The sequence below is a fragment of the Amblyomma mixtum genome, chromosome 1 (assembly GCF_055824585.1).
Source record: "Amblyomma mixtum isolate Tamu chromosome 1, ASM5582458v1, whole genome shotgun sequence".
NCBI classification, from domain to species: domain Eukaryota; kingdom Metazoa; phylum Arthropoda; class Arachnida; order Ixodida; family Ixodidae; genus Amblyomma; species Amblyomma mixtum.
In genome coordinates, this window is record NC_143012.1 from 279840222 (window position 1) to 279852934 (window position 12713).

At 46.6% G+C, this 12713-nt stretch overlaps 1 protein-coding gene across 13 annotated transcripts in view; it reads left to right on the forward strand.

Moving 5' to 3' along the window:
* The window catches only part of LOC149371883 (protein lap4-like), a 165985-nt gene that overhangs the window by 54462 nt on the left and 98810 nt on the right, over window positions 1-12713 (forward strand). For 7 of the 13 annotated variants that reach the window (XM_089566192.1, XM_089566188.1, XM_089566200.1 and 4 more), the window contains exons 1-4: window positions 9343-9472; window positions 10515-10593; window positions 10680-10769; window positions 12389-12509. In XM_089566192.1, coding sequence (XP_089422318.1) covers window positions 9400-9472; window positions 10515-10593; window positions 10680-10769; window positions 12389-12509 — 363 coding nt within the window. In that variant the 5' untranslated portion in view covers window positions 9343-9399. Of the gene's footprint in view, window positions 1-9342; window positions 9473-10514; window positions 10594-10679; window positions 10770-12388; window positions 12510-12713 lie in introns of those variants that run through there. The other 6 variants (XM_089566189.1, XM_089566191.1, XM_089566195.1 and 3 more) reach the window with 3 other exon arrangements.

Below are 12713 nucleotides of genomic sequence, written 5' to 3' on the forward strand. Positions count from 1 at the left end.
TTTATCGAGATGAGACTGCAGCAGGGTCGACTGTATCGAGGTTCGATTATATGTATTCGGTCTCTGTGTGGCAGTCCGCCAGGAGAATGCGGCTGAGCTTGCCTTCTACCAGCTTTGACTTGTGCGCTCACTCTGATCGGCAGCCTAGAGAAAGGCCGCTGGTGCCACGCTGCGTGACGCGTGGATCGGCGTTTCTTGTGGCGTGACGGTCGAGGTGGAATGTCGGCCGAATCGGCGATGAAGACAAAACGACGCTCTGAAAACGGTGAAAAGGACAGGACGCGGCTGAGCGAGCACAGGGAGTCCTAGCTGTGTTCTCGGACACTGGCGCTGTTTATCGAATGCGATAGCTCGCCGTCATTGTTCGATGCGCCTCTGGCTCGTGCTGCCACACTGTCCTTGCGGATAAACTGTGGACGCACTCGGCCAGCTGCATGTTTAAATCTGCAGATTAGATGGACGGAGATATGGCGTACTTCACACGTGTTGTCCTTCCTACTTCCTTTCTCTCCGTGTGCGTCCACCGGCGCGTGCCTTCACGTGTGGTCGTGTGTTCGCAGCGAGAGCCTTGCATGAGAGGGCGTCGCTCTCAACTCAATGTGATTGTCGGGCCCTCCGTTTTCGGGTTTTGTTTTTAATTAAATGACCCGTTGACCAGAAAATCGGGTGTCGGCGTTGTGAGCGAAAAGTCACAGGCATGTGGCTCTGGCAGGTAGTTGTTCCTAGAGAGCAACCAGGAGGCAGGTGGGCCACTTAGGTCACGTGACCTTGAGCCTTCGTCCCAAGCTGTCAACCGGATAATGATCAAACTGCCCACCGTGGCAGGAGGCGGTTAAATTAATGATTGGTCGCACAATGCCTACCGCTGGGAGCATCTGTCATCGCAGGGCAGTGGCGTATCGCTTAACCGCTGCACCACTGCGCCAGGAGGGGTATAGAGAGTGACCTCTTGCATATAGGGGGCATAACCCATTACGCTATAGCTTCATAACATTAAATGACCCTGAAGTTTTCTTTTTTTCGGAATTCGGTGGGTGAATATATTTTTTCGTCCCAATTCGGGTACCAATCGGGTTATTCTTAAGTTTCCTATAATTCTGGTCTTATCGGGCGCCTTTTCTGTAGCAAAGGCAACTTATAAGCACTCGCTCTTGTGCGGGACACAGAGTGTCCTATTTATTGCTCATTATTTCACACGGAAATGGCAGGTTGCGCAGAAAACTACTGTTCACCAAATTGGATGTTTTCTCATCTATTACAATTATTTCTTCGCGTAAACTGTCAATCTCCTACGCAGAACTTCGCGTGCATGCTAAGACCTGCCTTGTACACTGCGAAACAGTCGTTAAACATCACAGAGATTATTTTAAAATGTGTGCGTGGTGGTGGTTCAAGAATCGGGTAAAATCGGGTTTTACCCGAAATCGAAGGGCTCTAATTAGATGTCAAGGACCACGATGGGCGAGGCCATCTATAGCGATGGGCGAGGCATTCGCCAGCTGTTTTGGGCGGTTTCCGCGGCACCAGGCTGAGTAATGTGTGTCGAGGCAGTAGTGCTGGAAAGTCTCCATGTAATGGGTGTCATGGGTATTGACCTTTTGCCCTCCGCAGAGGCACCTCCACTTCAGCGATGGACATTTATTATGGCCAAGGGGCAGGCCATGTCTGGACACCCACGCTCAATAATATCGCCATCATCTTTCCCTCTCTCTCCCTTACGTTTTTTTTTTTTTATTCGCTCCTCTGAGGCATTAGCATTCCTCGTGCCAGTCTTTGCGGCCATATGTCTGCTGAACCCACCGTTTTGGGGGAGGCATTAACTTGGCACCGGCGCCTGACCCGCGCGTCGCGCTTGATTGACCCATGCCCAATGTGATGACTCCATGGACTGCATGCCGCTCGAGCGGCTGCAGCAATCACCTCGCAAGTCTGTCCTAAACAGGCCGCCGCCTTTATTCGTGTCGGACTTTTGACGCAGACTTTATATGCGCGCCTGTCCTGGTTCGGAGCCCCCCCCCCCTCTGTGCTGTTGCCGGGGCTGAAGTTTCGGGACGCCCGGCGTGCATTAGCAAGTCGATGCAGCAGTCGCGGTTATCGCACTACTCCCGAGGACCCAGTCATACGCTCTTCAACTCGAAAAGATGAGTTGCGGGTGTCGAGATTGGGCGGAGGGGGGATGCATTTCCTCGTAGTGGCGCTAGCACGCGTGCTTGCTTGCCGAGTGGGTGTTTGCATATTTATACCTCGCGAGGATGTCCAGCCGAGGCGGCCCATCTTGTCGTGTTCTTTTTTTTTTGCTTTTTTTTTGTTCTCCGCTTTGCTGTGACGCTGCCTTCATCCCCCCCCCCCCCCCCCCCCCCCCCCCCCTTTTCGCGCTGTGAACGCCAGTGTGCGTGCGTGTGGTTTCGGCAGTGTTGTCTTGCGCTCGAATAATCTCGTATGCGCCGTCAGATCGCTCCTCTGTCGCCGAACGTCAGAGCCAGCCCCGAAATGCGATGCGAGCCCACCAGGCGTTGCTGTTGAATAGGCGTAGATAGATAGATTCGATGCGCGTTGGTTGGTTTTCGCGTTTACGCGGCGTTTTCGTCGGGAGGGCCAGGTGTGCTCTAGGCGGCGGTGCGATCCATCACCTTGCCGATAGGCCCTGCCAGGTTCTGCCGGCGTGGTCTCTTCCGGCAAGCGCCTCGACGATCCTGCCGCGATACTTGCGGAGAGCGTCTATCGTATGCATAAACGCACGACCCCCCCCCCCCCCCCCCCTCCCTCCCTCCCCGCCTGTCTCTTTCCCGTCCTACTCAGCTCTTTTTCCGTTTCCGGTCTGCTGCTAACAATGACTCCCCCCCCTTGTGGTACCCCGCTGTTATGCCGCTGTCGCTTTCGCAGCGCGCGAACTGCACTTCGCTAGTGTGGTACACTTGACTCTCGATTACTCAAACTCTGGGGGTATCTACCATCATACATTACATAATTACATCTATCATTACATACCGTGTTATGCTCTGAAGCAATCAACATCGCTTAAAAAAAAAACTCTGGGGTTGGGTGGACGCTTGTTCGAATGAGGAGGAGCCTTTTTAATGTACTGTAGTGAGCAATATGGAAAGGAACAAAGTTTGAGCGTTCATTTATTGATTACTCCATAATTATGTGTGACAAACTGATTTTTTCTTTTTTTCTGTAAATTGGTTTCGTCTTGGTGTATAATATCTGAAAGTCATTCTCAAGTTTAGCGGAGAAATAACAGAATTCGTAGTTTTGTGGTGAAAGTTTGTTCTCTCTGTTATTAGCAAATTCGTATTTCCTGGGATTTCTTTATACAGCCAGACCCCGCTCTAACTAAACGGTTTATAACGAAATAAGGGATATAGCGAATACCTGCTCCCTTTGCAAGCTGCCGTGGAAGACCATGCATTTGATATACCGTTTTAACGAAGTCAGTTTTTTTCGGCAAATTGATTTTTGTAACGAACCACTAGTGAACTTCACTTGCGATTTCGCGCCAGGTATATAGATTCGAAACAATGCAGCGCATGGCCGGCTCTGTCTCGCACCCCGTAAAAGAAACGCAAAACTATTCCTGCCTCAAGCGGGGCCCGCGTGAAGCATTTCTCCGCAGTATGCGACGGCTCCGTCGTGACATGTAGGTACCGGCGCGCTCATCTTCGCCGAAAGTCGTGTGCGCGGAACGCTGAATGAAGTGACAAAACGCGGTGCGCAAGGCCCGCTGCGCCTCGACGGAGTGTCCAAGGTCATTGAAGTTTCTCGGTTTTTTCCATCCTCCTCGCTGCACACAACCCGCGCTTCTCAGGTTCCGTTCGCGTTTCTGTTTTCACGGCGGGGTGCGACCGTTTGGCAGTGCATTTGGTGTGCCTGACTGTATCAAGGTCCCGCTGGTTTCACGAGGCGAAAATGAGTCAGCGGTGGAAAACCAAAGGGCGAGACGATTTTCGTTCACCACAAGGCGGCCATGATCGAAGCACTGATTGTCTTCGGTCTGACTTCTATCTATTCGCCGCCACAATGCGCTGCTCTCATGCGGTGCGCTGTGTAATGGAGCTGGCGTGACAAGCCACAGCGCTGCTCGTGCGGGGAACCCAGCCAATAAAAAGGGGGGGGGGGGGGGGGGGGGGGTACTCGAGATAGTTGCTGCTGCTCACCTGCTTTTACCGCAGCCCCTATCGACATCAGCGTCAAGAAAACGGAGCTCAGGGTAGATGTTTTCCTGTCCTCCGGGCCGTTATTCCTCCAAGACCCGTTTTCTAGGCGCTGAAGTCAATGAACGCAGCAGAATAAGCGGATGTGCCATGACGAGGCGGCCGTATTTTGTTGGCGCACCCACATTCGTCCGCATCGGAGGCGCTCGGTGCGGGTGTGATAGGCTCCCTTAGAGGAATAATGTAGACAGGAAAAGGCGTCTTTCGTAGTTTTGGCCCCGTGTTCTAAGCGCCGAAGCCGACATGGACACCGGCAATAGCGGACACGCGGCAGATATTCCGTGGATGGAGTGCCCGGTTTGGCCACAACAACGCGAGCACACATCAGGGGTAGGCAAGCCCGTTGGCATGCGGAAGACTTTAGCCGCCTCTTACGGCTGTAACGAAGAAATATTGGGGCCCCTTCGACTTCTCAGTAATGCGGTTCAACTCTATGCCCATTCTCACGTGGCTGGCGCTCGAGATGGGCAGGTCGACGTCGTCTCTCAAGAGACATCGCCGCCGTAGCAGCCACTCGTCGAGTGCTGTCTGTTCTACGCCGGTGGCGGTCACTTCACGCTCGAGCGGTAGCATTCGGCAGCAGCGAGGAACGGACCGTCAGGCTAACCTTGCGGCGGCGCTCGGTCCGCGCGTAGTTCCTTATCGGCAACAGCGTGCTCAGGACCTGACGCGTACGGGTGACCCGGAAACAATCGTGCACGCGGCGCGGGTCCCCATCTTCCCCCTCCGTCTTCCTCCCCCTTGTTCGTCGTCATGGGCGTGACTCGCGATGCGGCTGGCCTGCCGTCGCCCTTTCCTTGCCGCCCCCTCTCGCGTGTGTTGCGCGTCCAGGAGGGTAGTGGCCAGCACGGGGAGACCTGCCTCCTTGACGGATTTGCATGCACGCCTGAGCGCCTGATGAAATGGGCACAAAAGCCGTCGGAAGCTATCGAGCTTGTTTCCAGGGGATGCTTAACACCAAGTGTGTTTATTTAGAGGGGGTGGCTATTAGGCCTAAAGAGAGGAGAAAGGAAGGAGTGGGTTACAGGCGGTGCGAAAGGCCCCACTCTTTGGTGAAAGCCAGAAGCGAAAAAACAGGTCATTGCTTCTAAACCTTCCCTTCTTCCCTCCATGGGTTGTACCTAGAGATGTAAAATTTCAAGAAATTTTGGATGGCATGAAAAAAACCGTTTTTTTTTCAGGGTTTTTTTCATGAAAAATTGTAAATTTTGCAAAACATGACAAAAACAGATTTAGTTGCAACAGCACAACGATCAATAATAATGCTTCGAAGTTCAGTCGAATATGCAGTTATAGATGTCATATTGTGAAACGAACTTCTTGTTCTATTGCACAGAGAAGATAAATAATGATTTGCACTTGAGGCGAATATGGAGATATAAATATCATATTTGTGGAAGGAACTTTTTGTTCTATTGCACCGAGAAAGGGAACATGAAAACTGATCTATAAGTCACTCCATATCGGACTCAGAGTCAGTGTCGCTAGATGCGGCACTACGCGCAGCAGCATGGATTGAAGCTGTGTCCACAGATATGTTGGACTGCACAGAAACAAGCTTTCGAACACGTTCCCCTGAAAGCCTGCTGCGAATCCTTGTATGGAGGTTTCCGAAATGTGACCAGTTTCGTTTGCAGCTGGCGTATAATGGTGGTATTTGCAGCAGTCGGCAAGGCAGAGGAGTTAGCGGCTGGTTAGTGCAAAGGCCTTGCCACCAGGTAGATGGGGCCACGTGCTTCGCTGAAGACGCCTGTCATGGACCAAATTCCTGCGGTTGTCCTGTACTCTGCTACGTTGGAAATCGAGAAGCTAGGCTTGTATTTGGCTAAAACCGCTTACGTGCACAGCAGCCTGTGTTATTTATGCCATTTGTGTAGCGCTGTAGAATTTGCAGCCATTTTGTTCTACTTCTGCCGTGAGCTCAAGTATTAGTGTTTTTAAGTCAAGCCTGGATCTTATATGTGACCCGGCCTTCAACCCGCGTACTCGCAGTTCGAACGTTTTAAAAGCACTACGTGGCACCAGCGATGACGACTGCTCTCGAATCATTCAACGATGCACGCTGTAATGGTTTTCAAAGCAGAAACAAAAACCTAAACTAAAAGCAAGCAATCATAAAACCTTGAAATTGCAATGTGAAATTTTCGATGTTTCTTTCCATTTTTCCTCGTCTGAAAAAAACGAAAAAAAAAACGTTTTTTTTCTAAAATTGCAGTGTTTTTTTCAGGCCTTCACATCTCTAGTCGTACCATGATGAGAGAGAGAGCCAATGCCTGTGCAATGTTTAGTTAGTCATTTATCCAGGTAAACGAGCATGCATGTGCATAAAAAAAGTGTGTGAGAGCAGATCTGTACTGCCATTGCTTGGTTAAGCTGAGCTGTGCAATCAGGGATTTCTAGCCTTTCAATTTCTCTGGAGAAGCATATTGTTTTGATTGTTAGACTAGCATTTTTAGGTGCTCAATTTTTATGCAAAAAAATTATAGCAAACACAAATGATTTAATGCTAGGGTGATATTTATTTGGAACTCTTTATATGTTCGGTTTGGTTTATGGGGTTTAACGTCCTAAAGCAACTTAAGCTATGAGAGACGCCGTAGTGAAGGGCTCCAGAAATTTCGGCCACCTGGGGTTCTTTAACATGCACTGACATCACACAGTACCCGGGCCTCTAGAATTTTGCCTCCATCGAAATTCATCCGCTGCGGCCAAGATCGAACCCGGCCGTGGCGGACGAATTGTATTTATATGTGTATTGTAGATGCGGGAAGAAACCAAGGAGCATAGACGAGTTGTTTTATTGTAGGCATCTTTTGGAAGCAGGTATTTAAAAATAGTTGCAATGGATCCACATGCACACCTGCCTTCTTATTAGTAGCGCTTGCATTTTTGCATTGCATTTATTATTTTCTGTCTGTTTATGGTGAGCAATTCGGAAAAGTCTCAGTTATGCTTACTCGATACACATGGAAACCCCTGAATGATTGGTGATGATGGTGCTCTACTGAGCAGTCCGGTGCAAACAGGTTTCAGAAGGGTGCATGATTCACCATTTGCTGCTGGCCAGTAATTTACCATTTAGATTTGCTCCTGTGCTAACACTAGCAGCAGTTTTTGAGCGTGTGCCTTACTATGGCAACTAAGTTAATCAGCATTGTCAACAAGACAGCACTTTTTCGCAGATAAGAGTTGTCATACAAGACACACTTGTGGATTGGAGCAGAATGAGGATCTCAAAGGCTCATTACGTTTCCTGTTGATGAGTTACATTTAGCATTCGTATGTGGCACGTTCATGAGCACCGCTTCTGGGGTTATCGCAGAAAAGAAGGAACAAGTGCTTTTGTCTCCCTGTTGCATGAATGGCAGACTCCTGAACTTAGGGCTTATTCTGTGCCTCCTGTTTTATGCACTAATGCAAGCACAGACTTTGTCAAAGGTGTCCGTACCATGGGGTCTGCTGGTGAGCCATGTAGCAGGGTACTTATGGCACCCCGCCTGCAGTGCGAACTCCCTGTTGCGGATTCTCAGCATGCAGAGCTTGGGAGCTTCAGGGTCGCTGTAGGTGTCTCACTGCACGGCTCGTCTGTGAACCCTGTAGGCTGGACACTCATGTGTGCCAAGGGGACTGAGAAGGTTTAGTGGTTTTTAATAATTAAAATTACTAGTACTTGGTCTGTTTCATTATGAGCTAACATAAGGTGTGCAGACATTGAGCGCACAAGATAAAGGGGTACATGCTGTCTGTCTTTGAAATGTAGGAAGTGAACAAAAATGCCTCAGCTTTACATGCAGATTTGCTAGTTATTAACTTAGACTAGCTCATTGTGGAAACATGGACAGGATGTGCAGCACCATACAGAATGCATACCAGAGGATCCAGTGTATCGTAAAGGCTCACGTATTCTGGTAATGGCTTCTTGAAACTGTGTGGTCAGTACGTACCACCATGTATTGACAATGTAATTATTTTGCTATGCGTGCTGACACTGACTACAATATGCTGACTTGCTAAAATGTGAGTGCTTTGCTTGGTAAAGATGAAATAATAAGCTTTGCATCGAAGTGGACTTCAGGGCTGCTTTTGGATTGTAAAATTGGGCCTTTGTCTCGTCGAAAAAGAGTTGAAGCTGTTGACATCCTGGTGTGTCGATCATAGGCTGTTATGTTGCACCCCAAGGGTGCATAAGAACCAGCACTTTCAATTTTTTCTGCTAGTCAGATTTGCTGTGTTGGTTGTATTTGTAACGCTCGTTCTTTCCGAAGGTAATGCAGACAGTGGGGAATTTTTTGCAGGCATTTGTTGATTTGTGTAACGTAGGTAGCTGTTTAAGGGTTTCTATCTGGAGTAAATAGTTTAGCTGTCAGCATTGCTTTCACAGTGCATTTAATTTATACATGCATTTATACAAGCATGCCTTTGTACAATTTGCAAAGTTGTCCTTTTTGCTTAGAATCAGTAATAGAAAATAGAAGTCTATGTTCTGCGAGTTGAAAGATGGATTTGATTTCATTTCTCGTCTTTGGGTAATTTGCACATAGTTGTCTAACTAGGGAAAGTTACAGGCATTTGACAGGTATGCTTGAACTTTTTCTTTTTGGCAACGCACTACTTTGGCCACCAGTACATCTGGCGCATATTTCTTTCCCTTTTCTTTTAGGTGTGGTTTGTAGCTATGCTGAAACCGCAAAAAATAAAAGGCAGAAGGCTGATCCTCGTTTTAATGGCAGCATGTCAGGCACTGATGCCGCACGCATGGCTGACTTTCCTTATTGAACCATCCAGCGTAGTGTACACAATGAAAGCGCCGTGACACCTGCCACTTCTGGCAGACCCTATTTAATAGGACAAGGTCCTGCAGCCCATGCTCTAGTCTAGGCAGGCTGAAATCAGACCACACTAGCAGCAGAAAGAAAAGAATGGCGGCTTATAAGGGCACGCTGTGGCAGCAGCAGCCACAGCTGCACACATGCCCACCTTTGCGTGTGATCTGTCTCTCTCTCCTCCTCTACTCTTGTCTCTTTTCTTTCTTTGGTATTGCCTTTGGCACCCGTCAAGCTTGTGGCATTGTCGCGCAGTTTCACTCCCCGATTCCCTTTATCCTCTCGCTGCTGTCTCTCTCTCTCTCTATTCGGTCACATGTTTCGATGCTCGGCAGCATTTCGATTGTTTAGCACTCGCAGAAATGCGTTGCGAGCATTGTAGACGCAGACGCTGCACTTGTGAGGTGCGCACTGCTCGCCGATCTGTTGAACCGGGTGTGTATGTCTTACTTTTTGCATAGTTAGCTAGGGTGTGGTCATGTGCTTGTGGGCAACGCCCTTAAGTGTTTTCGAAAGGCCAGAATCCACAAGTCTCTGGCTGTGAGATTTCTTGCATTGTTCGGGCTTTTTTTAGACCACATAGGCGGCTTGTGGGATGCTTCCTTATTAATGGGCTATCTTCTAGTATAGAGTGTTGAGGATTACTTCGGCATCCCTTTCTGTGTGCTTTTGATTTGCAGGAATTCAAACATGCCTGTTTTGGCTTTGCTCACTTTCATCTTTGTGCCGAATTGATGTCAATAAGCACCATGCTTAATGGATCTGATGAGCAGTGTGTGCACCTTTTTATTTGCCTGAATTTGTTTATTCTGTGTTCCTAAGCGCTTCACCACCAAAGTACATGATCACTGTGCTGGCATCGTGACCTAATGTTTTTGTTACCATGCTTGCCTGGATTGTCTTACTGATAACATTTGGTGACCACTCTTTGGTCCCAGTTTGTGGTTTAGGAAAAACGATAGTGAATAGATGTGGTCGTGTTGATGCCTCTGTATTGCCTGAACGAGTGTTTACTGTGGCTGGAATAGGACGGATTTGCTTTCTTGATGCTTACAGAAAGGCACATTCTTTGATGTATACTCAATAAGCATCACCTAAATTCTTAGTGCATATATTGGCTTCCGCAAAATTTCTAGCATGTTCATGGATGGTGGATTATCTTATTTCTTTATAACGCCTTTGAAATTATGGTTTATGGGGGTTTAACGTCCCAAAGCGATTCGGGCTATGAGGGACACCGTAGTGAAGGGCTCCGGAAATTCGACCACCTGGGGTTCTTTAATGCGCACTGACATCGCACAGTACACAGGCCTCTAGAATTTCGCCTCCATAGAAATTTTAGATGTTTGGAGAGACTTTAATGTATCGTCGAAGTGCTTAGCATGTTGAATTTGACACTGAGCGAAATTGCAACCTTTTTGTTCAGTTTGTCGTACGCTACATAGTGTTAATTGCAAGCATTCCTCCTATTTTACAGATATTCAAGAAATACCGGAGAACATAAAGTACCTCAAGTCCCTCCAGAGTGCAGATTTCAGCAGTAATCCTCTCTCCAAGCAAGTTACTTTCAAATATTATCATGGAAGTGTGCATTTAATAATGAAGTAGTTGATTTCTGATTGATTCTGTTTTGCTTCCTTAGACTCCCTGCTGGTTTTGTACAGCTTCGAAGCTTAACAGTATTGGGCCTTAATGATGTGTCGTTAACACAGCTGCCCCATGACTTTGGCAGGTGAGCAAACTGTCTAAACCCACTCTTTTATATGTAGATACCTTACTTAAATTAAACCAGTTCATATTTTTGGCACAAGCGACTGGGTGCTTGAACAGGAGGAAAAAATTGGAAGTGCCTAAGTTTTCTTTAGCATTGTTGCTTTTTGTATTAAGGACTAAAATGAGAACTTGCCCTTTATGCAAAACTTGTAAAAAGAAGTGTGCTTATGTTCACAAAGGATATTATACATTTCATCTTCATCTGCTTTTTGAAGTGTTCACCTACATGTTAGCAGAATGGCTGAGTTGATTCAGTTCATTGGTAACTTGCAGACTGGTAGTAACTGCGGAAAACGCAGTAAGATTGAATTTTTTTTGTAATATTTTTTTTTGCTGTCGTTTTTACAATTAAGTGGTTCCATATTTTATCGTCTAGAGTACATATTTTCTCGCTGTTAACTCGGTAGCTTCCGACAAACGTATTCAAAGCCCTATGCTTTGGTTTTTGTTACATTTGTGTTTGACAGCATATGCCTTGTTTTATGTCTTTTGTATAGTTCTTGTGCATTAGTTCAAAATCCAAGCAGCTTTTCATTTTTTTTTTTTTTTTCAATTTTTCAAGGTACCGATTGTCCAAAAGTAAATGTATTGCAGTTCAGGACAACATTATGAGCCATCGTTTAAACAGGTCACAGAGAACATACTGAGCCCTTAAAAGATTAATTTCAAGCCCTCAGAGCTATTAATAATATTAGTTTGGCAAATAATATTTATAACTGCTGTGCCCCTCTTCACATGTAATTCGACTTTGTGTACAAGTAAGCTAAACTGGGCTAGTCGGAGCAATTGCATCTTCGAAAAACGTAGCGCGAAACACAAGACACAGCGCTCGTGTCCTGTCTTCACCTTACCTGTGTCTTGTGTTTCGCGCTATGTTTTTCGACTTTGTGTGACTGCCAGTTTATGCTTTATAGAGCATATTCTCCTTTCCTGGGGGGCGTAGTTGGATTTCATAAAAATGTTGACTGTCGTATTGGATTTAGTAACACGGCTGCGATTTGTAGTTTTGCAAAATCACGAATAGAATTTGATCGTCTTCAACATATTGTTTGAGTTGCTTTCTGTTTCGCATTTTTAAAATTTTCTTTATTCATGAACATTAAATGTGACCATATCTTGATTAATTTGCATTCTGTGAGTGGCTCTGTTTAAATGAGCTATCCTGGAGGCCCAATTTTTTTGCTACTCCTGTGGACTAAGGTGCAAAAGGTTTGAATTCACTGGAAGTGCTGTGGGAATTGAGGTATTTTAGTCTGTGTTTAGGGCACAGTGGGCTAGCAATAACATTATAATTAATCTTGAATGAGGTCAAAGTGCAAGCTTTGCAAAATTTTTTCAGTAACCCGCTGTTATTTTTACAAGTCACATATTCACATATGGTAGTAAAAGCGTGTTCGTGTACTTCTGGTTGTACACATACTTAGCAGGCATTATAGAATGCCGACTAAGGTAGCCATTGGAAAGTGCTAGCTTCGACAGTATTTTCAATCTGCAGAATTGTGGCATCTGTAGTTACTTTCTTTGTGTTTTTAAAGTTCTGTTTTTGTTGCTGAATAACTTACAACTGGCTTTTTGCAGTTTATCGAATCTTGTGTCTTTGGAACTGCGAGAAAACTACTTGAAAGGGTTGCCGCTCTCGTTTGCATTCCTGGTCAAACTTGAGCGGTTAGATCTCGGCAGCAATGACTTCGAAGAGCTGGTGAGGCTCCATTCCTGCCTCTCATATTTGCATGTTGTCAGCTCTGTGTCGCTTGTCTCCCTGTGTCAGACATGCATGTTTTTCTCTTTAATGAACACTGCATTACATTGAGGGGTACAGAAGTCTCATTTGTGTATTGTGTGTAGCACCTTTTATGCTTCCATGTGTGTGTAGTTTTGTTGTGTGCAGTGTTTCATAATGAAT